Below are 26,779 nucleotides of genomic sequence, written 5' to 3' on the forward strand. Positions count from 1 at the left end.
ATCGTTATTTCTTTGATTGGATTAAATAAACTGATTGTAAAGGTTGATTTACTAATGTGAAGCGTTATGGAGAATTTAAGAATGATATCTGTACCTCTTAAACTAATTATTATTGAAAATAAACTCATTTCTCTTGCTATCAACATCTGCAAATAATCAGTGCTTCAGAAAAAGGTGACCTTCGAGAGAACAATTGAAGGATTGCTCTCGGGCAAAGGAAGAGCAGAAATTATTCTCAATTTTTTTTTATTTTCATGGAATGTTATACTTGAGGTGTTGTAGAAGTTTTGAGATGATCTCCAATCAACTGCTTCCTAGTAACTGGAAATAAAAATAGAGACAATGATGTGTTTTACGGTGGTGGTTTATGGATAGGTGTTGGTCAGGGCAGCAGAAGGATCTTCAGCTGTAGTTCTAAAGGTCTCACGGGATTTTCAACAGCCACTTGACTAAGAACCTGGAATTATATTAGTTAGTACTATAATCAAAACCCGCAGTGCAACTGCAGAAAGAGCTTCCTGACGTGAGTTTAAACATAACATTAGTCATGGGAATTTGACGTTTAGTATACAGCACAGGTTAGAAATGGATACCATGTAGAAAAACGACAACAATACAACAGGTTAGAAAGGCCACCCACCTAATCACTCACTGTCAATCCAACTATTAACACTGAACCAGTACATGATTGCCTTTCCTTTGTCTCTTTAATTCTCAAAGACATTGGAATTGGAAGAATGGGCCAGAAAAAGGCAGGCCCAAATAAAGGTGGCAGTATGTTTAGGGTGTTCTTGGGAACTGAAAACTATCGGAAGTCTGGAGGTGACAAACCCAAGCACATTTGGCAGGAGATTTTTTTTTAAACAATGCTGTTTCTGGATCCACCAAGTTTAGCACTAAGCACTAACATCTTCGGGAATGTATAGTATAACTTCAAACTAAATGTTTGCCCTGCATTCCAATAATTGCTTTCTTTTTCATCTCATTCAATTTAAAATTGTATTCAACATTAATTCCACTCGGTTCACTCTCAGAGAATGTTCAAGTGTATTTGATTGAGTCTCTTTGAAATACAGATTAAAATTTAAGATAGTTTCAGCTTTGATTATTCCATGAAGGTTACCTGCACTAATGACGTGACTGATGTTTTGAATGAAAATATTCAAGTCCCTACATTTTGAGTTTCTCTTTATTTATTTGAACAGAAGAAAAATCACTGTTTTAGAAGTGTATGTTATGATCTGGGTTCTGAATATTTTAGTTGTTTTCTTCCTTGTAAAATAGCTTATAGTAAATGTTAATATATCCACAGTGAAGCAGACAGGATCCAAATAAGGTGATAAATATTGCAGTTCATTAGAAACGTTCGATGCCTGGGAATGCATTAATATGTGAATTGCCTGAAGCACATTTAAAAAAAATAGCCTCCCTTGCGATGAATTCCAAACTTCAGCTGTGGCTTAAGAGTGCCTAATTAACACAAAGAATGAGGGAAAATTGAAACAAGTTTGAGCCCTACTCACAGAGGAGCAAGAGACTATTCAAAGGTAGCATTACTGAAAGTCTAGGAACATATCTTACCTTCAATGCTGTTAGTCCATAAGGACATGATTTAATTGGTTTATTATTGTCACACGTATTGAGATACAGTGAAAAGCTTTTTGTTTGCATGCCATCCAAACAAATCATTCCATACATAAGTTCATTGAGGTAGTACAAAAGGGGGGAAAAATTAGAATGCAGAATATAGTGTTACCGTTAGAGAAAAAGTGCAGTGAAGATAGATTGGGCAGGCACAGTAGTGTAGCAGTTAGTATAACACTTTACAGCACCAGTGACCCGGGTTCAATTCCGGCAGCTGTCTGTAAGGAGTTTGTACGTTCTCCTGGTGACTGTGTGGGTTTCCTCCAGGTGCTCTGGTTTCCTCCCACATTCCAAAGACCTACGGGTTAGGAAGTTGTGGACATGCCATGTTGGCGCCGGAAGCGTGGCGACACTTGCGGTCTGCCCCCAGAACACTATACGCAAAAGATGCATTTCAGTGTACGTTTCGATGTACGTGTGACTAATAAAGATGCCTTATAAATAATGTGCAAGGACCAAGACGAGGTAGGTTGAGAGATCAGGAGTTCATTTTTATCGTATAAGAGGTCTTTTCAAGAGTCTTACAATAGCAGGATAGAAGCTGTCCTTCAGTTTGATGGTATGTGTTCTCAAGCTTTTGTATCTTCTGCCCAATGGGAGCAAGGAGAAGAGAGAATGATCATGATATGCAAGGTCCTTGATTATATTGGCTGCTTTCCTGAGGCAGCAGGAAAGGTAGACAGAGTCAATGGAGGGCAGGTTGGTTTTCATGATAGACTGGCTGCGTTCACAACTCTCTGCAATTTCTTGCGCTCTTAGGCAGAGCAGTTGCCATACCAAGCTGTGATGCATCTGGATAGGATGCTTTCTACAGTGTATCTGTAAAAATTGGTGAGGGTCATCGGAGACATGCCAAATTTCCTTAACCTTCTGAGGAAGTAGCAACGCTGGTGTGCTTTCTTGGCCATAGCATCCATGCAGCTGGACCAGGACAAATTGTTTACACCTAGGAACTTGAGGCTCTTAACCATCTCCACCTCGGCGCCATTGATACATTTAAAGAGAAAAGGAATTGAGATTTCTTTTTAATGTCTTTATTTTATTTAATGCATGGTGTTTCATAAGCAAGCATTTCTGCACTATTCTCCAGATCTTTCTAATTCAGTAATTGACTAAGACTGAGAACACTAACTGCATTTAACATCGGTATAGGAGTGGTTTACCAAGAAATATTGAGCAGAAATGGCAGCTGACAGTCCAGTGTATTGTAGATCCACTCACTCTGTGATGAAGAGATCTCAATTACTGAATCTTCCATGAGTTTATTGCTGTCAGAATATGATTACCTAGGAATTGAATTTTGTTTATTTGGGTGTGATAATTTGATTATGTGTTTCATTGAAGAACATTTTATTCAAGGGCCTGTTTACTAGTAAGTTCAGTTGTGCTTATGGTCCAAGACATAAGCAGTGGAGATTGGACCAGGATCCTGATGGAAAGGTCAGGGGAGGATCCCAGGAGGGGGATTGTGCTGGGATTCTGGGAGAGGGGACAGGCCATTGGGTTAATAGGAAGTTCAAGGAAACAGTCAGCTGCAGGTGATCAAGACAGTCGGGAAGTTTGTGGTTGGGCATGTTGTGGGTGACAATTGACTGTTTGGTGGTTGGAGAAGGACAGGCAGTGGCTGATGAGGTGGTTGACAGGTTGTTATGGAGGCAGGGAGGGTTTGTTGTCTCAGAGGTGGGATCGAATTGCTAGGTCGATGAGAGTGTCTAGGAGTAGGTTGGGAGAGCAGGTTCTTACCTCTGTACTTGATGGGCTAGGTCTTGCAAGCCCTAAAATCAGTTTCTGCAGGCAAAGCCCATTGTTGGAGTGAGGCACACATGCTCATTTCCTGGCTCCTCTGTGCATCTGGAAAATTATGAAGTTTGTGCAACTTGCAGTAAACTCCTGATTTTCTGTTAACGTTGTCCTTTTCGTTGAAACTGAATCACATAGCAAACAGATTTCATTGATTCCAGTCTGTGAACTTCAAATGACCCAAGGTAAGAGTTTAGCCTGAAGTAGAGAGAGACGACAGATGTACAAGCCCCATTCTCAACCTCCATAGACACTCCTGCAAACAGAACATGAAGCATACAATCCCAGGACAGGGCATTCAAAAGCAAACTAATGTTTTCCATGTGCCTCGCCCACCATTTTTCTTCCTGTCAGAGCCCCTTCAAGGCCAGGAACTCTTGATTCACACTGCTAAAATAGAGTTTTAGCAGTGTGAATTAAGAGTTTCACACTGATTGATTCAAAATCGGAACAGGAGAAGGTCAATTTTCCCCTTTGAGTGTGCTCAGCCGCTCAGTATGATCATAGTTAATCCTCTTTCTAAATAGTATATTCTCTCTCTCTGTCCACACCCCTTGATGCCTTTTGTGTTTAGAACTCTGCATCACCTTCTTAAATATATTCAGTGACTTCACCTCCACATTCTTCTGCGATAGAGAATTCCACAAGTTCGTCATGGTCTGAATGAAGAAATTCTCCTGATCTCGGTCCTAAGTATCTTGCCCTCTTTTCTGAGACAGTGACCCTTCATTCTTGACACGTGCAGCCAGGGAAAACATCGTCCCTGAATCCAGCCTGTCAAACCCTGGCAGAATTTTGTACATTGCATTGAGATCTCCTCTCAAACGGAATCCTGGTTCTAGGCTTTTGGTTTTAAGTGCAGACTCAGCACTTGTTCTTATGTCCATGAGAATTGGTCTCTGGTGCAATTGGATCTGTGTGTTCGATTATTTATATTAAAGAGTGGGTAGAGTGCATCAAAATAAATCCACCGTATTGGTTTATTATTGTCACTGGTACAGTGAAAAACTTGCATTTCATTCATACAGATCAATCCATTGCACAGTGCATTTGAGGTAGTACAGGGTAAAGACAATAACAGAATACAGAATAAAGCATCACAGCTACAGGGAAGTGCATTGCAGGTAGACAATAAGGTGCAAGGTCATAACAAGGTAGATTGTGAGTTCAAGAGTCCATCTCATCATATAAGGGAACCGTTCAATAGTCATAACAGTGGGATAGAAGCTGTCCTTGAGCCTGGTGATATGTGCCCTCAGACACCTGTATCTTCTGCCTGATGGGAGAGGAGAGAAGAGAGAATGACCCAGGTAGGTGGGGTCTTTGATTATGCTGGCTGCTTCACCAAGGCAGCGAGAGGTATAGACAGAGTCCATGGAAGGGAGGCTGGTTTCTGTGATGTGCTGGGCTGTGTCCACAACTGTCTGCAGTTTCTTGCAGTCTCGGGCAGAGCAGCTGCCATACCAAGCTGTGATGCATCCAGATAGGATGCTTTCTATGATTCTATGCTTTCAGTCAGCCTGCCCTGAAACTACCAAGTATATTAACAGTGTTACTTAAATCATAAAACTCACCAAACTGCAAAACAAGCAGTAAATGGTGCAGGTACATTGAAAAAAGTATGAAGAAGATTAAATCTCGAAGTGTTTTGATAAAAAATTACTCTGTGATTCAGTGTTGATCAGTTAATAAAAAGTGGTTAAAATATCTAAAAACAGCAAGGCCTGAAAGAGTTTAATTGTCTACTGAATCACTGTTTAAAAAGTGAATTGTGAACTGATACAGAAGACTCCCAATTTCTCGCGGCCTTTCTATAGTACTGCCTTTTGTTCCTGCTAATATTCCTCAAGTGTTCACCCAAGGGAGCATTTCACATGTGTGATAATATGTGCCATTGGGCTTTTCAATCATAGCCTGATTTGTTTTCACCCAAAGTCCACACACATCCTTTCTAGTAAGGGTCACTGGTTAGCAGACAGGACCAGAAACCCTGAATGATTTTTCTTTCCCCTCTCCTGGGTCCAGGGCTGTGGAGGGTAATTGTAATAACTCAGCTGCTACAACAACTTGGGTCAGCTGGCTTAGCACTGAACAAAAATGAAAACAAAGCGCTTGAAAATATTCAGCAGGTCAAGTGGGAATTTTGAAGACAGAAGTGAGAGTTAGTGGCCCCCAAATTTCTGGGTTGGTGCTCAGAAATGAGGTGGAGGGGGGAGAAATGTTGGATGCCTTGAACTTTTAATTGTGTGTTTATGTTTAAACAGATTCCCCTCCCAATTCCTATGGCACTGGGCTATAGTCCAGGAGTAGGTGGGTGAGGGGATTACTGAGGCCAGAGATCCTGAAAGGGATGGGATGGGGTGTTTATAAAAGTGGTTGGGGAGGGCAAGTCTAAACCTGGTTGAGGTCTTCTGAAGAGAGTGGGAGGTCAGAAATGGGGAGGAGAAGTAATATATTTTGGCAGAGAGCAGTCATTGAAACTTTTTCAAGAAACTGCACATCTCTTTTATCAGAATTTGTATTTTATATTTCGGCGAGTATCATGTTTCTAGTCAGTGCTAAGTCAGCTGATCTAAGTTGGAGCAACAACTAAGTCGTTACATAGCCCAGGGCAAGGAGGGGGTCTAACTCATTTTGTCCTTTAAAAACAAATTTGAATCCCATCTGAATGTTCAAGAGAGAAAGGAAAAAAAAACTGGAAGGAAAAAATAACATTCAGCACAAGATTCTATCACTTTTTTCAACTGTACTCCTAATTGTACTGGTATCAGCACCAAAGTGCAGTTCATTTTATTGGAAATAAGGCAGGTGTTGTTCACTGTTCCATTGCAAACAGGGTGGCTGGAGAACTTTAAGAAGTCAGGAGCATTTTGATGGAAAGCCACAGAATTTAATTTTCAAGAACTTAAGAAATTCATCCTTTATGAGTTGTATATTCTTCAATATCATTAGATGGTAGGAATCTAGTGAGATCATATACTGTATTAATAGCAATCAGACACACTGGTGCCGGTTAAGGAGAGTAACCCTTGTGATTAACTGAGACTGTGATATCAATCATAAAAGAGAGGAGTGTTGAACCAGTGAAACCAAAGGAGCAAGTTACTGGTGGAACATTTGTGGCAGGACACATCCCTGTGGGAGGGATCAGGAAGGGCTGCTCAAAGACCAACAGTAGAAATCATTAAACCAAGTGAGAGTCTTGACTGCAATAGCTGGGCTCAAGCTGAAGAGGAAAATTTAGTAATTGAATACAAAACATTTGCTGGAACTGCTTGGTAGACTTGGAGTTAAATATGTTGTCTGATCCTTGCAAAGCTGCTGAAAGTGGTAAGTTCTAACTGTTCATTTATTCATTTAAACCACAAATAGGTTTTCCAATTTCCAATTTTCAATTTTATTTTCTTTTTTGCATAGTGGAGATAAAGTTCATACTTTTTTAAAAAGTAGAATTGATATAGAATAAGTATTTTAGTTAAATCTAGGGTTTGTCTAGATTTGTCTTGCATCACATTTTTTATAAATGGATATGACAAAAAAAAACATTGAGATGTGGCTTACCAAAATGATATAAAACAGTAAAATAACGGTTATCCTACCATGCACTATACTTATAGAGCAAGCCTCCAAGTCACGAAGGCTTAGAATTCAGCAGTGCTGTTAACCAGTTCATGCAGTGTTATGAATATATTGACAATAGCTGCCGCATTTATTAGAAGTTAAGGTAGGCTGAAATAGATGCATTTTAATTCACTATCGTAGTTACCTTGAATATGGCTTGAATCTGAAGTCAGTGATCTAACACCAGAATGTAAAGGATTGAAACCACCTGTAGAAAGGGAATTATTCCGCCTTGCTTCAAAGTTTAGTTTCATCTTGAAGCCTGATTTATATTCAGTGAGTTGGGAATTTCCTGCTTTTTTGCGGCTGGCAACACACAGTCGATGCATATGTCAAACGTGGCTCAAAAGACTGTCGAATTTTGCATTTAAGCAACTTACTCATACAAACACAATATGCCACAGTATCCTCCATCAGTTACAGCTGTTGGTCAGTTCTCCTGCTTGTTTCCCATCAGAATGCCTTGCCACCCATTTAGAGAGCCTCGCATGTGAGCTTCGTGCAGCTGCACTTGCTAGGAGTCTGTCAAATTATGGACAGATCTTCAGGTACAGCAGGGAATTAAAATTAAATTTTATTAAATTTTACTTACAGCGTGGTAACAGGCCCTTCCGGCCCAATGAGTCCGCACCGCCCATTTGAAACCCATATTAACCTACCCGTGCATCTTTGGAATGTGGGAGGAAACCGGAGCACCCGGAGGAAACCCACGCAGACACGGGAGAACGTACAAACTCCTTACAGACAGTGACGGGAATCGAACCCCGATCGCTGGTGCTGTAATAGCATTGCGCTAACCGCTACACTACCGTGCCGCCCAAAAAAATAATTTTCTTGGATTTCATTGCCATTTTGGAGCAGTTTTATTAGTTTATCCTCACTGATATCTAACCTGTATTTTTGTTACATTTAATGGACTTTTATGATATTAGTTTCGGCTGCATTAAAAATTGAAAACCTTGCCCCTCCAACTGCATATTCTCAAGATTGCTGATAAGAATTTGACAGATTAATGTAATGAAACTTAAAAATTGCAAAATTAGAACTTTATGATGGGAGCTTTCCTTGAGCCCACTAATTTACTATTTTATGTTCATGTATGCTCTAATGAAAGTCACAGTAATTCTGAGGACAATTGGCATCTTCAGGAGTGTGTCTGTTTCAGGTACTATGTCCCTTCCTAATAGCACAAAAGAAAGTAATCCCCAAACCCGTTTGGAAGATGAAGCCAAAATAGCTTTTCTATAAGAAAGAAACAAGAGACTTCTATTTATATTGACATCCCAAAATTACACTCACATTAAATTTGTGGGGACACACAACTAATATGTCACTATTTTTAAAGAGTAGAAGCCTTTAAAGCAGGATTGTCCCCATCAGTCAATAATTTCTGAATGTCAATATAATTTAAAACTTATCACAAATTAACACCAGTTTTAAGCTGCTATCAAATAGAACACCCAAGCAGTGCAATGCCAGTCCACTTGAATAGATAAAATTGAAATTTTACTTGAGGCACTTGCGAAACTTTGGGGGAATAAATCCATGAAGCTGCATTTTTCTCAGAAGCAGTTATTTTAATAATAAACATTTAGTGTGCAGATTCATTCTCACTGTGTATGCAACCACACATTAAATCAGAAGTCTGGTGGAAGAATAGTTTCTCCTTCCTTTTCTCCTGAATTGTTACGACATGTCATTCCCAGGTTACAAACACCCAACTTATGGACATCCCTACATACGAATGAGTTCCCATGTCATTACTAAATTCAAAGGGCCAACATATGTGCATACATTTGTTCCTACAAATGACAGACCTAGTTTTCTCTCTCTCTCCACTTTGAGTAATTGTTCTTTCTTATCAGTCTTCTGTGCTATTCATTACCATATGCTGGAAGTACAGCTGTTATATTGAGTGATTAGTATATCTTTCAACTTATGAATGTCTGTAAAACCAGAACCCATTCATTACCTGGGGATAGCTTGTAAGGGCTTGTAAACTGCTTCTTTAATAACTTGAGTCTAAAACATTCCATCTTCATGTTGTTTCTTTTTTGCACCAGCTAAAGTTAACAAGTTGGTGTTTCTCAATATGTTCCTTACTTTTGATTTTTCTGGCTTCCTTCTGATCCTCTGTATTCTCTTCAGCCCATTCCCCCTGACTTTGCAAGAGCAGGAATTTTCTGCAAATGTCATTTGTCTTCTGTTCTTTGCACTCATCATGTTCTGAGAGATGGTTACAGACTGAGATGATAAGTCCCAAAGGTACTGACATCAAACAGTACCTCCGTGCTAGATGTTTGTCTGAGATTATCCTGTTGTAACTGGGGGGGGGGCGGGCCAACATATCACCAATAATTCTTTACACATTTAAGAGGAGGTTGGTCTAGTAAATGCTGAGCTCTTTTCACTTTGTTAGGAAACAGGGAGAGGAGAAATTAAGGATGAGTGTTTTGATTATTATATTCCCCTATAACAGCAGAGGAAAAGGGAAAGAAACAAAAGTATGTCTGATCTCCAGGTGTTCCTACATCCAAAAGGGAAAATTAGTGTGACACAAATGACTTGTGTAAGTATTGTCCATCCTTCAGCTACTAGATGGGAGAGCACTTGTTTCATTGGGGGGGGGGGAGGGGGGGGAAGATTCTGAACTTATAGGCTGGGCTGGTGTTGGCCACAGATCCAATCAGAGCTCTGTAAAATGGGTGATCATCGAGGGAGGTGGGAAGGGTGGCATCGAAGCTGGCACAAATGAATAGTCAGGGGCTGAAGAGGGACTTTGGAGATCGGGGATTGAGGGCGAGTGTAAGTGACGCACGTTAGAGATGTTGTGGGCCTGCATTGTTGGATGGGCAGGGGAAGAGACAGATCAAGGGGTTGATGGATGGTGGTTGGGGAAGATATTGGGGTCTGTGGTGTGTGTTGGTTAAGGAGTTTGAGCCTGGGCTTCAGGAGATTATGAAAGCAGGGGACGGTAGGCCATGATTGTAACTGGGTGTGAGGGGAGAGCATGAAGGATGATGCCTAAATAAAGGACCTGCTTGATAGGAGCCTTGTCCAGTCCTGCACTGGAAGATCAGGATTTCCAGAGTGATCCCAACAATGTTTGTAGCTTGAACAAGTTCTCCTGCAAAGCTCCAAAAGCAGCTTTACATGGGGATAAAGTTCATCCCATCTGCCCCCAAAGCAGAATTCATGTCAGGGGTACAAGAGTAACATAACCAACAACACCTGGTCAAATTTCTACTGCATCACAACGACCATAAGTGGTAAGAATTATGTTTTTTTTCTAGAAAGAAAATCAATTTTCAATTGCATCCCCTCCACAAAAAACAGCTGTATGCCATTGAGTTGTTAGGCAATATCAGTTTGCTAGATGAGGTATTTTCCATAGTGTTTCTGAATAAAGAAATATTAACTGATGCATGCAAAGTTAAATGCAGAGTCTTAAGCTACAACCTCAAACATTTGGTGTTCAGCTCTCAGGAAGAAAGCAGTGCTTGGCAGAACCACCTGTGTTGCCTTGAGTTAAGGCAGCGTATCTTTTAAATGTCAGCACTGATTGCTGAAAATCTCGGCTAAGTCATGACAGCCAAGATAAAGAAGAAAGCTTGTTAACTTAAATTGGCTCAAATCCACTGTGACCTAATTCCTTCAACAGGTTTGAATTCCAGTACAACAAGTAACCTGTTGCCCTTCTCCCATGAATCATCCAACTCTGCTTTGAATTGACTTTTGCTACTTGAAACTCATGAGTTCAGTTTGTACTCAAGTAGTATAAGCCATAAAGTGCCCAGTTTATAGTTACAGCTTATGGTTAATAGTCTATTTCTAAATCAATATAGGAGCATGCTTTGACATGTGACTGTGTCACAACCTTGGTTGTCAGCAGTTAAAAATCTATTGAGTACTTACAGCAGATGTCAACAGAAACTTTTACATTTGCCTAGACTCAAAAACTAATGTAAAGCAGAAAGTACCAAATCTTGAAGCAAAGTTGTAATAATGCAAAGAAAAGTCTTGAAAACTTTTAAGGAATAGAAATTGGAACAAGTCCATTTCTCCCCTTGAGCCACCATACAGATAGTTTACCTCAGAGCTGCTTTTCTGCATTCACCAAGATCCCTTGTTTTCCTTAATATCCAAAAGTTTGTCAACTTTTCCCCCCTTGGATGTACTTAGCAATTGTTGCGCACTAAATTCCAAAGATTCACTGACCCACTTGGTTAAGAAATATCTTCTCATTTCATCCCTGAATAGTCAACCCCTTATTTTGAGACCATGACCTTGGTTCTATTGCAAGAAGCAAGAAGCATCATTCTTGCTTCTGCCCTTTCAGGTTTTTGCATATTTTAATGAATATATCTCCCATTTTTCTAGGTTTAAGAGAGCATAGACCCACTCTGCTAAATCTCTTCTCACGTAATAAACCCTCCCATCCCAGGAATCAATTTGGTGAACCTTTATTGTATTTCCTTTTTTGCAAGTATATTCGTTTTTAGGCAGGAAGAACTGACCTGTACACAGTAATCCAGGTGTGGTTTCACAAGGCCCTGTATAATTTCTGTCAAGTTACATAATTGTTTTCACCATAAAAATAACTTCTGATTTCTTGATTTTTTAAAATCTACAATGTATTTCAGAAACTCTTCCATCTGTTCTTGACAGTTAATTAATTTTGTATCAATTATGTAGAAGTACTGATAATTAAGTTAAAATATCCTTGGAGCTCTCTAAATTAAGGGAATTTAAAGAGAACAAGAAGTTGCAGTAAAAAGAAAAGGGGCTTAGTTTTCAATAACCCGGAATATGTGAATCAAAAGAATATCTGCTCCACTGAGCCAAATGTATCTTGGTGATGTATGTGGACAAATTAGTAAAACTGCTCATGTTAAGATGCTGAGCCTCTCTGAAATTGTTCTTCAGTTTTCATTGTTAGCATCTACACGCTTATCAGACTTTATGTGAGAAATACCCTGAACAGTTTGAAAAGATTGCTGTTTTTTTTCATTTTTAGTCAGCTGGGTTGCGAATAGAGATGATGGAATCAATAGATTTTCGAGTGGTTTGGAGTTCAGTGTGATCTCTGAAATACAGCATGACCATGTCATAAATCTTGACTATTGCAGCTTGAGTGTTTCTGTTTTACCACCTGAAGTCATTTACCAGAAACTAACAGCCCTAAGAACATGGAAACACTTACAATAAACCTATTATTGTCCTTATCCCTTTTATTTGGTTTTCTGATGTCAGTAGGCCACAGAAATTTAGTAAGGGAGCTTATATTTTAAATCCTATATAAAATTGCTGATATGGTGAGTGAAAATTATACTAATGAGTTTGATTTTTGACTTGGTTTTGTGTAATTCAGTGGGTCTTGTGCTGTTCCATTTCAGAGGAAGTTGTGGTTAGAAAGTATGTGAATGCTTTCTGTGGGAGCAGTGTTATTTATTGACAAAGAAAATATCCCCTGCTGATAGTTTGACTTATTTATCTTAAGTTTGCTTTGGCCTCTGATCTAACCGTGAGGTATGTATGATAAGCCCAAGAGGGAGAGGAGGAGGAGGAGGAGGAGGGGGAAGGGAAGGGACACAATGCTTGTGGACGCTGAAAGTTGTGTGGATGTGAAGCACTGCAATGAAAATGTCATAAAAGCATTTCCTCATTGGATGAGTCACAAAGTTTTGATTTCATTGGTAAGCAGCTAATTGTAGACTTAATTACTTAAACATAACAAACAAAAAGATGTAATGGATTATTTCAGGCAGGCAACAAAAATTGGTGAATGAACATTGGATTAAAATACCAAACAGCAAAGCATTACCTGGTTTATTGCAGTGAAGTCAGTTTTGGTACTAACATTAGAAAAGTTTAACAGTGGACATTAATAGCATTTTGGAAGTATTCACACTGGAGGCAGAAGTGGTATTTTGCCCTCACCCCCTCCCCCCCCCCCCCCTTCAGGGGCAATAAGAATGTAAGAACATAAGAAATAGGATGAAGAGTGGGCCTTACCTCAAACCTTCTCTATTGGTGCATAAGGTCATGGCTGATCATTGGGCTCAACTTCACTTTTTGCTGAGCCTGTAGCAATATTCTCATGCTCTGAATGAATACAAAGAAACTGTCAAATTATCATGTATGTTTAATTCTTCAGAATGAGTTGAGAGTTCAGTGTTGAGTTTGCCCTCCCAAAATTGGTGGGTATGTTGAGGGATTATTTACTGCAAGTACCAATCTGTTCATTTGTAATCATAACAAATCTGTCATTGGTCGTAGGAGGAATTAGAGGTTATTAATTAAAGGCAGTACACAAGAAGCTTATCAGCACAACATTAAAGTAATTGTTCCTTCAGTAAATGTGCAGCAATGAATTAAGTAGTTTTTAAAAAACTCCATGTTCTTCTGTTGATTTCTTCTAACCCTGCGTGAACTGTTATCTCCTCATCACTTCATTCCTCTTCATTATTTCAGCTGCTCCTTCAGGCACTGAACCAACCTATCTCCTGCTCTGCTTTTAAAATGTTTCCTTTGCCTGTTCCAGGATCCTTGTCCCCTTCTCTTACCCCAAGGTTGGAATCTATTGTAGTCCTTGTTGTAAAGTGCTTCAAGGCACCTTTCTGCACCTGAGAAACTTTTAAATATTGTTGGTTTAGTCTCAGTGGTAGCAGTTGTTACTGTTGTTTATGCTCAAACTTCTGTAATGGGATAATTGTGCAACTTGATTTTCTTTCTCTAGTGGTGGAGCAGCTGATCCCCGAACTGAATCTCTTACTGAAATTACTGGACCATGAATACCTGAGTGCCACCACCAGAGAGAAGACGATGACAGTGAGCAGCATGCTGCAACGTCTCCAGCCGACCTCTGGTTAGTGACAGAAATAAAGTGACTTTGCACCCACTCCACTTTGCTGAGTTCTAACCAGAATAGAATTATGTTTCAAGAATGTTTCCTTATTAATGAAATATTGGGTTTAGTACTTGTGTATTTTACCAAGTTTAGACGTCTCACTCACCATCTAATTTCCTCCTCTAACTGGTGAACAGGGATGGGGTGGGACATAATCTACAGCCTGCCACAGCTGCCATCCATGCCATTGCACAACTAGCTAATTGGAGGTGTGCCTTATGGGAGATTCGTCCCAAGGTGAAAATCTCAGGTTCTTGATATGTGAGATTTTTACAACACAAAACTCTTGATCTAAATTGGCAAGTTCATTCAGATGTAAGATCTTGCAAAAAGATGTAATACCAGTGCACTAAGGGGTGCTCTTCAGAGGTTGGGGCTGAGGCCTACTGAAGGCACAAGATAGCTTTGGTACAGCAGTGACTGCTCTCCTGTAATTCTAGCCCCAACCTCATAATCCTCAGAAGGGAGTCAAACCTGTTTTATTCCCTTCACTGGAGCAGTCCTTGCATTATTAAACCCAAAAAATCACAATCCATACTGTAGAAAGGCAATCTTGTAGCACTGTTTATTTTGGGACCAAGCAATTTGAAATGAATACTTCGCAGTGTGAAATAAGGGTAGTAAATCTTTTCAGGTAGTTCCATGTAACAGCAGAAATTCAACCAGGCGCTTCCCAGCTTGAGTCATCCTGGCACGATGTGATTTCTGCATATAACATAGAACAGTATAGCACAGCAACAGGCCCTTCGGCCTTTGATGTTGTGCCGAACTAATTCAGCTAATGACACCAAATTAAACTAATCCCTTCTGCCTGTACATGGTCCATATCCCTCCGCTATCTCTATCTACTATGAATAAACTAAAAAAGTCACAGGACAACGTTTCTCTATCAAGTTACTTCATTCCCCATGCAACGTTTCTTTTGAAGCATGAAGCATTGCAAGGGAAATTGGATCACCTGCCCCAGGGAACAGCCATGATTAGTTAATCTTGGAACAACCATTTATTTAAAATGAGGCTGTGGGCTGGGACCCCGTTACTTACTTACTTACCATTGGGCTGACCCCCACTGCCCACCTGTACCACCTCCCAATTGTACCTAGCTCCAAACTCCTGCCTTCCAGCCTGAGTTGGCTCTCCATTGGCCAAGTCTTCACCATCAATTCCCATGCCATCACCATAGACCCACGTCCTCCTGTGGATGATCCACGTCTTCCTGGGCCCAGAAACTTGAATGAATCTTCCTCGTCTCAGTTGGATTTCTGACCACCAGCTCTCTCCCATCCCTGGGACATAGCACTCGGCCCTTGTTCCGAACGCCATGTTTTCTGTTTGTTCACCTGCTGTGAATGAAGAAAAACTTGCAATAACAATTTGGCCTCTCCTACACCCCTAGGCGCTGCTGTAGTTTACAATGTAAGACCCACAAATAAGATGATCAATGGTGCACTTCACAGTGATGTTCCCACCACTTAAAATATTTCTTCCAGATATTTTCTTGCATTTCCCTTTTACAAAATGCGATGCCATTTAACTATGAATATTTGTAATTTTGTTTATCCATTTGTTGCCAAACCTGCATTGCCAACTAGTTAACAAATTTGGTTATCCTTCAAGATTGCCTGATGGTAAAGAAGGATGATAAGGTCATTCAACAATTCTACCGGCTCTGCGCCTGTTCCCACATGATAAAGCACAGCAATCAGCATTTTTCCTTTCATCATATGTAGATATGCAAAATGAGCAAACAGTTACTTCACTTTGAAGTGATTAGAGCAGATTTTTGCTGTCTTACATTTTCCAGGAACACAGAGCCAAATGGTTTACTGGCTTTGAAGTTTCACAGCCCAGCTGTGACTTGACAACATGGGTGCTCCTTTAGGGCTATTGTGAATCCTGAAAGTGTGCTGCATTTAATTTGTCACCATTTAGTCTCAGAAGTGTTTTAGGGTATGCTTCATCACCCTGCTGGTTTGCAATAAACATACTGGCACGTGGAATTTAATGATGCCCAACAGTAGGCACATAAAAATTCCATACTACTTCCACTTAAGCTGTGAAGCCAGCAGTGCAGTCCTTTATTTTATCTTGTCAATCTGGATCGTAGTTTGTAAAGAATAGTTTGATCTGTGTGGTATTACAGTAAAGTCTGTCATTTAGTATACAGGCAATTTGGGTGATAAATTCAGTACTGTACTGGAAGCATATACAGTGGCATGCAAAAGTTTGGGCACCCCCGGTCAAAATTTCTGTTACTGTGAATAGCTAAACAAGTAAAAGATGACCTGATTTCCAAAAGGCATAAAGTTAAAGATGACACATTTCTTTAATATTTTAAGCAAGATTACCTTTTTATTTCCATCTTTTACAGTTTCAAAATAACAAAAAGGGAAAAGGGCCCAAAGCAAAAGTTTGGGCACCCTGCATGGTCAGTACTTAGTAACACCCCCTTTGGCAAGTATCACAGCTTGTAAACGCTTTCTGTAGCCAGCTAAGAGTCTTTCAATTCTTGTTTGGGGGATTTTCACCCATTCTTCCTTGCAAAAGGCTTCTAGTTCTGTGAGATTCTTGGGTCGTCTTGCATGCACTGCTCTTTTGAGGTCTTTCCATAGATTTTCAATGATGTTTAGGTCGGGGGACTGTGAGGGCCATGGCAAAACCTTTGCTCATTGTGGCTAAAAAGTTCTATTTTAACTTCATCAGTCCACAGGACTTGTTTCCAAAATGCATCAGGCTTGTTTAGATGTTCCTTTGCAAACTTCTGATGCTGAATTTTGTGGTGAGGGTGCAGGAAAGTTTGGAGAAAAAAGGGTGCAGAATTTCATGAAAAGAACACCTTTCCAACTGTTAAGCACGGGGGAGGATCGATCATGCTTTGGGCTTGTGTTGCAACCAGTGGCACGGGGGACATTTCACTGGTAGAGGGAAGAATGAATTCAATTAAATACCAGCAAATTCTGGAAGCAAACATCACACCGTCTGTAAAAAAAAGCTGAAGATGAAAAGAGGATGGCTTCTACAACAGGATAACGATCCTAAGCACACCTCAAAATTCACAATGGACTACCTCAAGAGGCACAAGCGGGAAGGTTTTGCCATGGCCCTCACAATCTCCCGACCAAAACATCATCGAAAATCTGTGGATAGACCTCAAAAGAGCAGTGCATGCAAGACGACCCAAGAATCTCACAGAACTAGAAGCCTTTTGCAAGGAAGAATGGGCGAAAATCCCCCAAACAAGAATTGAAAGACTCTTAGCTGGCTACAGAAAGCTTTTACAAGCTGTGATACTTGCCAGAGGGGGTGTTACTAAGTACTGACCATGGAGGGTGCCCAAACTTTTGCTTTGGGCCCTTTTCCATTTTTGTTATTTTGAAACTGTAAAAGATAGAAATAAAAAAGTAATCTTGCTTCAAATATTAAAGAAATGTGTCATCTTTAACTTTATGCCTTTTGGAAATCAGGTCATCTTTTACTCGTTTAGCTATTCACAGTAACAGAAATTTTGACCAGGGGTGCCCAAACTTTTGCATGCCACTGTATATATAAAATATTTTGCTACTATTACACTAAAAAGGTCACAGGACAGTATTAAATCTGAAATTGCTACAATTTCTGACTTCCAAATCCTCATCGAGAGGAGGTTTTAAAGCCTTAGGTTTTCAAAGTTATAAGAAGCAGAGGTAATACTTTCTATAATTCCATAAGACCAAACTATTACGAACCTGAGCCTGGTGTTGATTGTCACTGGCTTGGAGCTAGTTTCTTTGGGGATTCTGTTAATGCTAACTTGATCAAAATCAGGAAAAACATTGAAGAAGTATTACTTATTAAGGAGCTTCTATTCCATGCACAAGGGGAAAGTAAGTTAAAATATCTTTATTCGTCACATGTACATCGAAACACACAATGAAATGCATCTTTTGTGTCAAGTGTTCTGGGGGCAGCCCACAAGTGTTGCCATGCTTCTGGTGCCAACATAGCATGTCACAAGTAGGATGAGATTAACAGGGTAAAGATTAAGGGAAGCTATAAATTTTTGATCACAAGTTTAAATCACTGTTTGCATCTTTGAATGCTTCAATCATTTTCCATCCAGGTATTTTCATGAGGAATTTGGGATCACTTTATGCTTCAATGACAAATTTCTACCTGACTGGGCAAGCTAAGCAGCAAATAGTTGGATTTTGATTTACTGGCAAATAAACAATCGAGTGGTGATAATCCATAAAAAGTTGGAGACTGACACAGCAGCAACTGTTCAAACCATTATTTGTAACAGTTAATCAATGGAAAAAGTGTAAGAATTGGAGTGCAAAGAGTCTAAATATTAGTTTTCACCTGTAATAATTAGATTTTGCTGTATCTCTTTCCTCAGTTTCTGAGACAAACTACATGTACGTGAATACCTCAGACTGTCGGAATGGCACAAGTTTTGTGGAATCCTTGTTTGAGGAATTTGGTATGTAATGCAGCAATTTTGCTTTATTATTAAACAAATGCAAGTTCAAGGCTAATTCTGACTTTTAAGAACCATGAGGACCCAGATTTGTCGTTTTAATAGCAGCATAATTGCCAGTACTCACTGCAATTTGCTATGCAAAATTGTCAGAAAGGCCTTGTGTCTGCACATGTATGGTGAAATGTGACGGTCCAGAAATTGTTGCCAATGATATCCTGCCTGTCCCAGCATGAGTTGTTGCAACCTTTGTAGAATGTGACATGAAGTTGTATATTTATGTATTATTCTAAATGTTAACACCTTGAAAACTTGACGTATTGTTGAATGTAGTGTAAATGTATTCCTAAAATCATAGAATCTACAAGGTCCAAAGCAAGGCCATTAGCCCAGTGTGTACATGCCACATCCTTGTATAGCAGTCTAGACAGTGCCATTCTCCTGCTCTCCCTGCCCCCTTGCAAATTATTTTCCCTCAAGTGACTAACCAAGTTCCTATGAAGGGGTACAATGTAATTGCTGCTCAACCACTGCTTTGGATCTTTTTTTAAAAAAAAACTAATTTTACAAGTGCAGAAAATAACGTGCTTTGGGACACTTTCTTGAGGATCAGTGATGTGCTGTTCTTCTGAAGACAAAAGAGACTGCAGGTGCTGGAATTTGGAACAAAAATCAGAACACTCAGAGAATTCAGCAGATCAAGTGGCATCTGTGGAGGAAAAAGGTTTATGTCGATGCTTCAGGTCAAGACCCTGCATCAGGACTAAGAGGAAAGATTGCCAGTGTAAGGTTGGGGAGGGTAGGGGGTTGATAGAGACTGGTAGCTCTGATAGGTGGGAGCAGGTGGGGAGGGGATGATGGGCAGATGGGAGCAAGTGGGGAAGGGAATGGGAAAGATAAACAAAAGAAGAAAACTAGGCACATTGGTCAATGTGTGTAGGAGAACACTGACATGTGGGTTACCTGAAACTGGAAAATTCAATATTCACACATTGGGTTGTAAGCTACCCAAACGGTAAATGAGATATTGTTCTTCCAATTTGCATTTGGCTTCTTTGTTATGATAAGGAAGGTGAAGACAGAAAGTCGGTGTGGGAGTGGGAAGCAGGGTTAAAATAACATGCAACCGGAAGCCGTTGTGGACAGGGTGCAGGTGTTCTGCAAAACAGTTGCCTCGTCTGCCCTTGATTTCACCAGTGCAGAGGTGGCCACATTGTGAGCATTGAATGCAGTAGACTAGGTTGGAAGAGGCGCAGGTGAACCTCTGCCTCACTTGGAATAATTCATATCTCAGTCTTCCAAGTGAGGCAGAGGTCTACCTGTGCTCTGACTGCAACGGCCATCTCGAGCTTCTGGCTGCATGTTTTTCAGCTCTCCTTCCCACTCCCATACTGTCCTCTGCCTTCTCCATTGCTACAGTAAAGCCAAAAATGGGTAGCTGACAACCCCAAGGTGTATAACCGTTGGATTTTCCAATTTCTGGTAACCCACACCCCTGGAGACACGAGACTATAGGTGCTGGAATCTGGAGCAGCAAATAATCTGCTGGAGGAACTCAATCTGCAGCTCGACCCATTGAGTTTCTCCTGCAAATTGTTTGTTGCTCCAACCCAGAGCCCTGGGGTTGGCCTCCCACACACACACTCACCTGTCCACCTAGCTTTCTTCTCCTTTGGGTCACCTTTCCCATCCACTCCCCCACCTGGTTTCATCGGCCCATCATCCCCTCCCTGTCTGGTTCCACCTATAACCTAACAAAGCCTCTGTATCAACCCAGCTCCTCCGCTTGGTTCCGTCTGCCCATCACTCCCTCACCATCTGGTTCAACCTATCACCTATCAGCCTTTATCCCATCCTTTCCACACCCCTTATACTGTTATATATCAACAAGCTTTCCGGTTTCCTATCAATCCTGATGCAGGGTCTCGACCCAAACCATCAGTTTACTCCTTTTATCTCCACAGATGCTGCTTGACATGCAGAGTTCTTCCAGCATTCTTTTTTTGTTGCTATTCTTGTGATGCTGATGGCAAAATCTAGATACGGTTATATTTTCAAAGAGTCTGTTCCTACAGTTCCACATCAGGTAGGAGGGTGTAATTATTGTGTGACCATTTACAAAGCCTGCCCCGATTATACGTGCAGACTTAATAATATATAATGGGAGCATAAAAATTACAATGGATATATTGCTTTAAAATGAGAGTTGAAATAATTCAGTTTTCCAGTATTCAAAGCCTGCTTGTCCACGGCAAGTTATACTTGACCTTTAATCAAGTTATTGACAAAGACATAGATTTCTTGGAAAGCCACAGCACTCATGTCTATCATCTACTTACAGACATGTCAAATTTTAAATTCATTATTAACTCATTTGTTGCTGCCTTGTGTGGGAAAAGGTAACTAAATTAAGAGCAAACCTTTTTTTAATCCGATGTAAGCAGTATTCAAATGTAATAGAAGAAAATTCATGGTGTTTTTGACCAATACCCATTTATTTTTGTTTGAGATACAATATGACAAATTACAACTTAGTGTAGGGAGCAATCAGCAAATACAGGAGTTTGGATACTGTGAATAGTTTGATCAAAGAAAGATAAGATATCTTTATTAGTCACATGTACATCGAAACACACAGTGAAATACATCTTTTGCGTAGAGTGTTCTGGGGGCAGCCCGCAAATGTCGCCACATTTCTGGCGCCAACATAGCATGCCCACAACTTCCTAACCTGTATGTGTTTGGAATGTGGGAAGAAACCGGAGCACCTGGAGGAAACCCACGCAGACACACAGGGAGAACATACAAGCTCCTTACAGACAGTGGCCAGAATTGAACCCGGGTCGCTGGCGCTGTAATAGCGTTACGCTAACCACTACACTACCGTGCCTGATGCTGAGTGGGACTGACAGCAATGCAATCACTTCTGCAAGTAGCGCTATGAAACATCATATAACATAACATAACGCTATAAAACAATTCCTCCAAAAGCCCTGATCAAAGAAGCAAAGAATAGTTTGAATAAAGAATTGGGAAAACATATTTCCCTCCTATCTCATTCACTTAAACCACCCTGCCTCCTGTTACTCCCAGCCCTGTCCCCGTCCACCACTGCCCTCAGTCATCTAGTTCTCAATCTAATACTTTCTTCAGTTAGCCCCAATTCCTAAACTTCTGTCATATAATGTCCCAGTCCAAGACTTCAGTCTTTTTGTCTGGCATTTATTTGATGGAAAAATAGCTTTTTGGTGTTGAATACCCATTGGTTTCATTGTAGAAAAAAAATGTTTTTATTTGCATGGTTTGCTTGCACTATATTGCAGCCCTGGAGACTATAAAGAGACCTCTGAGTATCATTCATTGCTTTATAGGTTTTAGTTGACATTTTGCATGTTTGGAGTTATTTCAAACTGAACACTTATATTTTCCATTTGTGTCCCATTAAGAATACTTCAACTAATGTGGACTAGAGGGAATGATAAGATCATGTATGAACATATTCCATTCATCAACTGGAACATCAGGATACAAATCCAATATAACTTGAAGCATTGACTGAAAGGCATTCGCACCATGAAAATTATCTCAGTACAGCTCTCATCTTGAAATAAGAAAAAAATCAGTTGATAATTACAGACTCCTGTAAAAATGCAAACATAGTCGAGGGAACCTTAGAATTGGAGATACTACAGATTAATCAGAAAATGAAATTCATACAAAACAAAATTCAAAACAGATTGTGGTTCATGATAAAGAAATCAGAAAAAAATGGGCTGGTTATGAATTACTGTGCTGTAATGATCTTTTTTAAAACTCCTCGATAGATCGTAATTTGTAGATTGAAGTGTTTACTGCTCTCCTTGTCTCAAAACCTCTTACTATCATTCATTAATAAAGCACTCACTTTACTGGTGACTGTTGTAATCTCTGAAGAACCAGATTTGAAACAGTGTATGGATTGTGATGCAGGATTAACCAGCAGCCATTAGTAGCATACTAATTTAGATGTGCCTGCTAATTAATACAATTGTAGTATGTAATCAGTACTAATTGCACTGTTAACTCATACATATCAGCACACCTGCTCAACATGAAGCTGGTTTGCATTGCTTAAAGGGATGGTGTGAGGGCCAGAACAGGTGCTGTAGGTCACTCTGCTATGGAAAAAGACAGAAGAACTTACTACATTAGAAAGTGGGCTCCAAAATAATCCATACTGATGTAGGAGATGATGTCAGAGAGATATGTTATTTATCCAGAACACGCCTCAGGGAACTCCAAGTGATATTCCTTTGAAACTGCTGTACCAGTTGACCATTTCAAGTTACACAATGGGAAAGAACGGATGAAGAGAACCAATACCATGTTTTCCTCGGCTCACACAATTGAGTATAATCAATGATGTAACTCTGCAACGTGCAAACAGGCACTTTTGACAATACTTTATCACCTATTGCTGTCATTTTCAATCCCAAAAGGAGTAGGCATCATAGAGCCAATGATGTATTTCAATATCCTTAACAGTTTATTGCTATTTCTGTAGAACTTCAAATTGCTATCCTGTGACAGAGACCAGACCTCTACTTGGACCATGTTATATTATCTCCTCAACCTCTTATAAGAGACCCTCCCTCAGAGCTTGTCATGACAAATTTTGTAGTAGAGAAACAAGCAGGCGGGAAGAAATCCGAGACAGGAATCAACTTCACATTGAAGGTCATATACAATCATTGCCAGAATAACATGACAGCTATTGCATCAGTCAGACCACTTCCCCACCATGTGCTCTACTGCAATGTACTAATCATTTTTAATGAAAAGCATCCCTCACCATCTCAAATCAATCAAGCTTTTGCTTGAGAGTGTCAGAATATCACAATACTTGTCTAAAGTTTCACACCCTTGTGCCCTTCCCATTTCATAGTCTTGGAGGTGAATTATAAATCCTCGTGCTCCATCACAGTGTCACCTTCTTGGCTGCTGGAAGGCTGTTCCCTTTCCCCTTTAGTCCGCAAAGATGTCCATGATGAATCACGAGAATCTCTTGCCTGAGATGGGCTGGTTTCACCGTGCTGTACTGGACCTGTCTAAGGTGGCTGTCCATGAGTACAGTCTACGCAAGAGACCAATCAGCAAACCATTCGGTTGCGTTATGACACTTCTTTCTGGATGGTGAACACACTAATGCTGTCTCAGATTTGTTTTGGAGCAGTGTCTGATTTGGGGGTGGGCCACTAAATGCAGAAGTGCTTCAGTGCACCAAAAATAAGTGCAATCCAATCTCTGACCAGGAGATCTATCACCTGCTCCTTCAAAATTCTTTCCACTGAGCTGACCACCCAAAATTCCCTTCCTGCCCTCATGTTAGCTGCTTTTTGTAATTGCCACTCTCTTCATGCATATTGTTCAGACCCTTTAAATTTCCTCTTGTAAAACCTCTTCATTAAAAAAAACCTTTCATTCCTCTGTCTTTGCTGCCTATTGCCAAATCTCTTTTCTCCAAAGTTTCTGAATATGTCTTTTGCTTCCCATCTTTCACAGAACTCCATTTAATCAGGCTTCTATCTCTATAGCTGTCCTGTTTCATTTATTCACTGTTGGAACGTGCCCCTTGCTGACAATCCCAGCATATATTGTCCACCCCTAATTGACCTGAACCGAAGAAGCATTAAGTATCAACCACTTTGATAGATTTGGCACTATATGTAAGGTAGATAGGAGAAGGATGGCAGCTTCCCTTTTTTTGAAGGAACCAAATAGGTTTTCACAGTAATCCAACGTATTCTTGGTTGCCATTACTGAGATTTTATTTTGTAAATTCCGGATTTACGTATCTACTTGAATTTAAGTCCCAAGCTGCCAGGTTGGGATTCATGCTCCTGTCTCTGAATCAATGGTCCACACTCTGATTGCAAATCCAGTAGCTCAACCATTACACCACCTTACCATAAACAGCACTTAACAAAGCAAATGACCAATGGCAGTGATTGCAGTAAACATATAAAAAACATCCTCCTTGGCCTGGCTGCAGTCTTTGACATAGTTACACATTTATACTCCTCCAATGACTTTCCACCATTGCTTATAGTAGGATTGCACTTGCCCAGCTCCATTCTTATCTATCCACTTGAAGTCAAAGAACCAGCAGCAGTGATTGCTCTTCTCAACCCTGCTCCAGTATCCATGTGGAGTCGCTCTTATCTCTCCTCCTATTACTCAGTGACATCAACCAAGACATGCCAGGTTGCAGATGTATAATAAGCACATTCAGCTCTGTCTCATGTCACCTCGCTTGTCCCCTCCACTTTCCCTGAACTGCCACAAGGCATAATCAACATCCAGAATGGATGAACACTAAATTCCACCAAATAAAATATTGGGAAGGCCAAAGCTAGTGTGTCCATAACTTCTGTTCCCATCCTCTAATCCTCTACAGGCATCCTCTGAGGCTGAAGCAGACTGTTCCAACCTTTCTGTCATGTTTGGCCCTGACAGTGATCTTCAAATCCACACCCAACTAGACTGCCTGTTCCTATTTTCCTCACAATCCCCAATTCTGCTCCTGCCTTATGTCCTCTACTGCTCCTGCCATTTTCCATTCCTTTGTTGCCTCTGGACTTAACTTGTCCGACACAGTCTTGGCCAACCTTTAATCTTTCCTAAATATAATTATCCAAAACTCTGCGGCTCTTGTCCAATCTCGCACAAAGTTCTGTTCACACATCGGCCTTGTGCCCGCCGACTTGCACCTGCTTCTGGTTTACCAACACCTTGATTTTAAAATTCTCCTCCTAGATTTCAAATCCCTCCATGGCCTCGTCACTCATTAGCTCTGTAATCTCCACAGACTGTAAAAAAAAGAAAAGTCTTCAAGATACTTATGCTCTTTCATTTCTGGCCTCTTGCATTGATTTTGTTAAGCACGTTGAGCAGCCCAATGATATTCACTGAAATGTTCCACTTCGTTGCACCGATTGTGGAAATTAAACTGTTGCACATTTTATAGAGGAGCCCAACGGAGCAGACCAAGGAAATGTGATGCTGCAGAGTCTAGCAGAATGCCAGATAAATCTTCATCATTTTAAAACTACTGCAACATTCCTTACCTAAGCCAGCAGCAAAAGTCTCACTGATCAGAAAAATTTTCACATAAACTTGACATTTGATAAGTTTAAAAAAGAGAGAAATGGCAGTATAAGATTATCCACATCAGAAGCAAACATTTGTTCTGTCCTCGATCTCTAATCCAGAACTATATTAATTTAAAGAAAAAACATTATGGTAGCTCACAGTTGGTTTAAATCTACCTGTCAAAATTTTCTTTCCAACTCTGTTTGGTTTAAAGAAGTTCAAGTTTCCACAGGAGAGATCAATTTCAGGATTACGTGCTTTGCTTACTCTTGCCTCTGATGTCTGCTCTTTGTCCTTGGCTTCCTTGCAGTCACAGAACTTCACATGAAAAGCAGAGGTGAATGGTGCAGATACACAAACCAAGCTTCAAAGAAACTGGTTTGTGATAGTGCTGATACCAGTACCAGTGACCCAGCTGCATTCACAACATCTGGCTTCTGGGATTCCATGTGGTGGCGATTTGAGTGTTGTAATTTAAAATATTGTTTTTCATTAGTTTATATTATTAGTGAAATTTCTGTGTGTAACTCACAACATTGCCTGTCTTGAGTTGGTAGGTATGCATGTATGGCAGACTACCAAAAGAAGATGTTATTCACAGTAAAGTATTTGCAAATAATATTTTTAATGACTTCAAATTCCTCAGGAATTTGCTCATTTAAAAAAATGTTACCATTTAGCTCTTTGTATTTGAGCAAACTTTGGCTGAAGTTTCTCCAGAACCCCAATTCAGATGTGCTCAGAGGTTTTTGTTTGCTTCCTGGGAAAGATCAGGCACTCAGGATTTTTATATGGGTAAATGATGGAACTGTCTTAACCTTGTGCACGTACATGTATGTTTAGACAGACAAACTCTTCTGAATAATTTGATGAATAAAATGGAGAGAATTTTGGTGGTGGAAGCTAGCATTTCTTAATTGGCCACACCACATTCAGCTGCACGGACCTCAGCTGTTCTGCAGGTGCACTGTCAAACCCAGAAGCCCAATATTTAATCGAGTGACACATCCCATTGGATTCCGCAAGGGATCCAATAGCTGAGTCCAACCCTGCTGAGATTTCCCAGTTTGCTGCAGAATCTCCTTTCAGATTTAGTGCCAATCTGACCTGGCACAGGAGCTGAGATACCGTTCATTTCAATGGGGATTTCTAGGCCAGTAGATTTGGAGACATTAGGGAAGGTAATGATATTTTTTAATTATTTAGTTTAATGT

General features: G+C 40.2%; 1 protein-coding gene across 2 annotated transcripts in view; it reads left to right on the forward strand.

Annotated features, from left to right (window-relative positions):
• The window catches only part of afap1l1a (actin filament associated protein 1-like 1a), a 159,376-nt gene that overhangs the window by 62,066 nt on the left and 70,531 nt on the right, over window positions 1-26,779 (forward strand). Inside the window, exons 1-3 of one of the 2 annotated variants that reach the window (XM_052013835.1) lie at window positions 6,646-6,774; window positions 13,805-13,933; window positions 18,354-18,437. In XM_052013835.1, the coding sequence (XP_051869795.1) occupies window positions 6,741-6,774; window positions 13,805-13,933; window positions 18,354-18,437 (247 nt within the window). In that variant the 5' untranslated portion in view covers window positions 6,646-6,740. Of the gene's footprint in view, window positions 1-6,645; window positions 6,775-13,804; window positions 13,934-18,353; window positions 18,438-26,779 lie in introns of those variants that run through there. The other variant, XM_052013836.1, reaches the window with a different exon arrangement.

The sequence above is a fragment of the Pristis pectinata genome, chromosome 4 (genome assembly GCF_009764475.1).
Source record: "Pristis pectinata isolate sPriPec2 chromosome 4, sPriPec2.1.pri, whole genome shotgun sequence".
Classification (NCBI taxonomy): Eukaryota; Metazoa; Chordata; class Chondrichthyes; order Rhinopristiformes; family Pristidae; genus Pristis; species Pristis pectinata.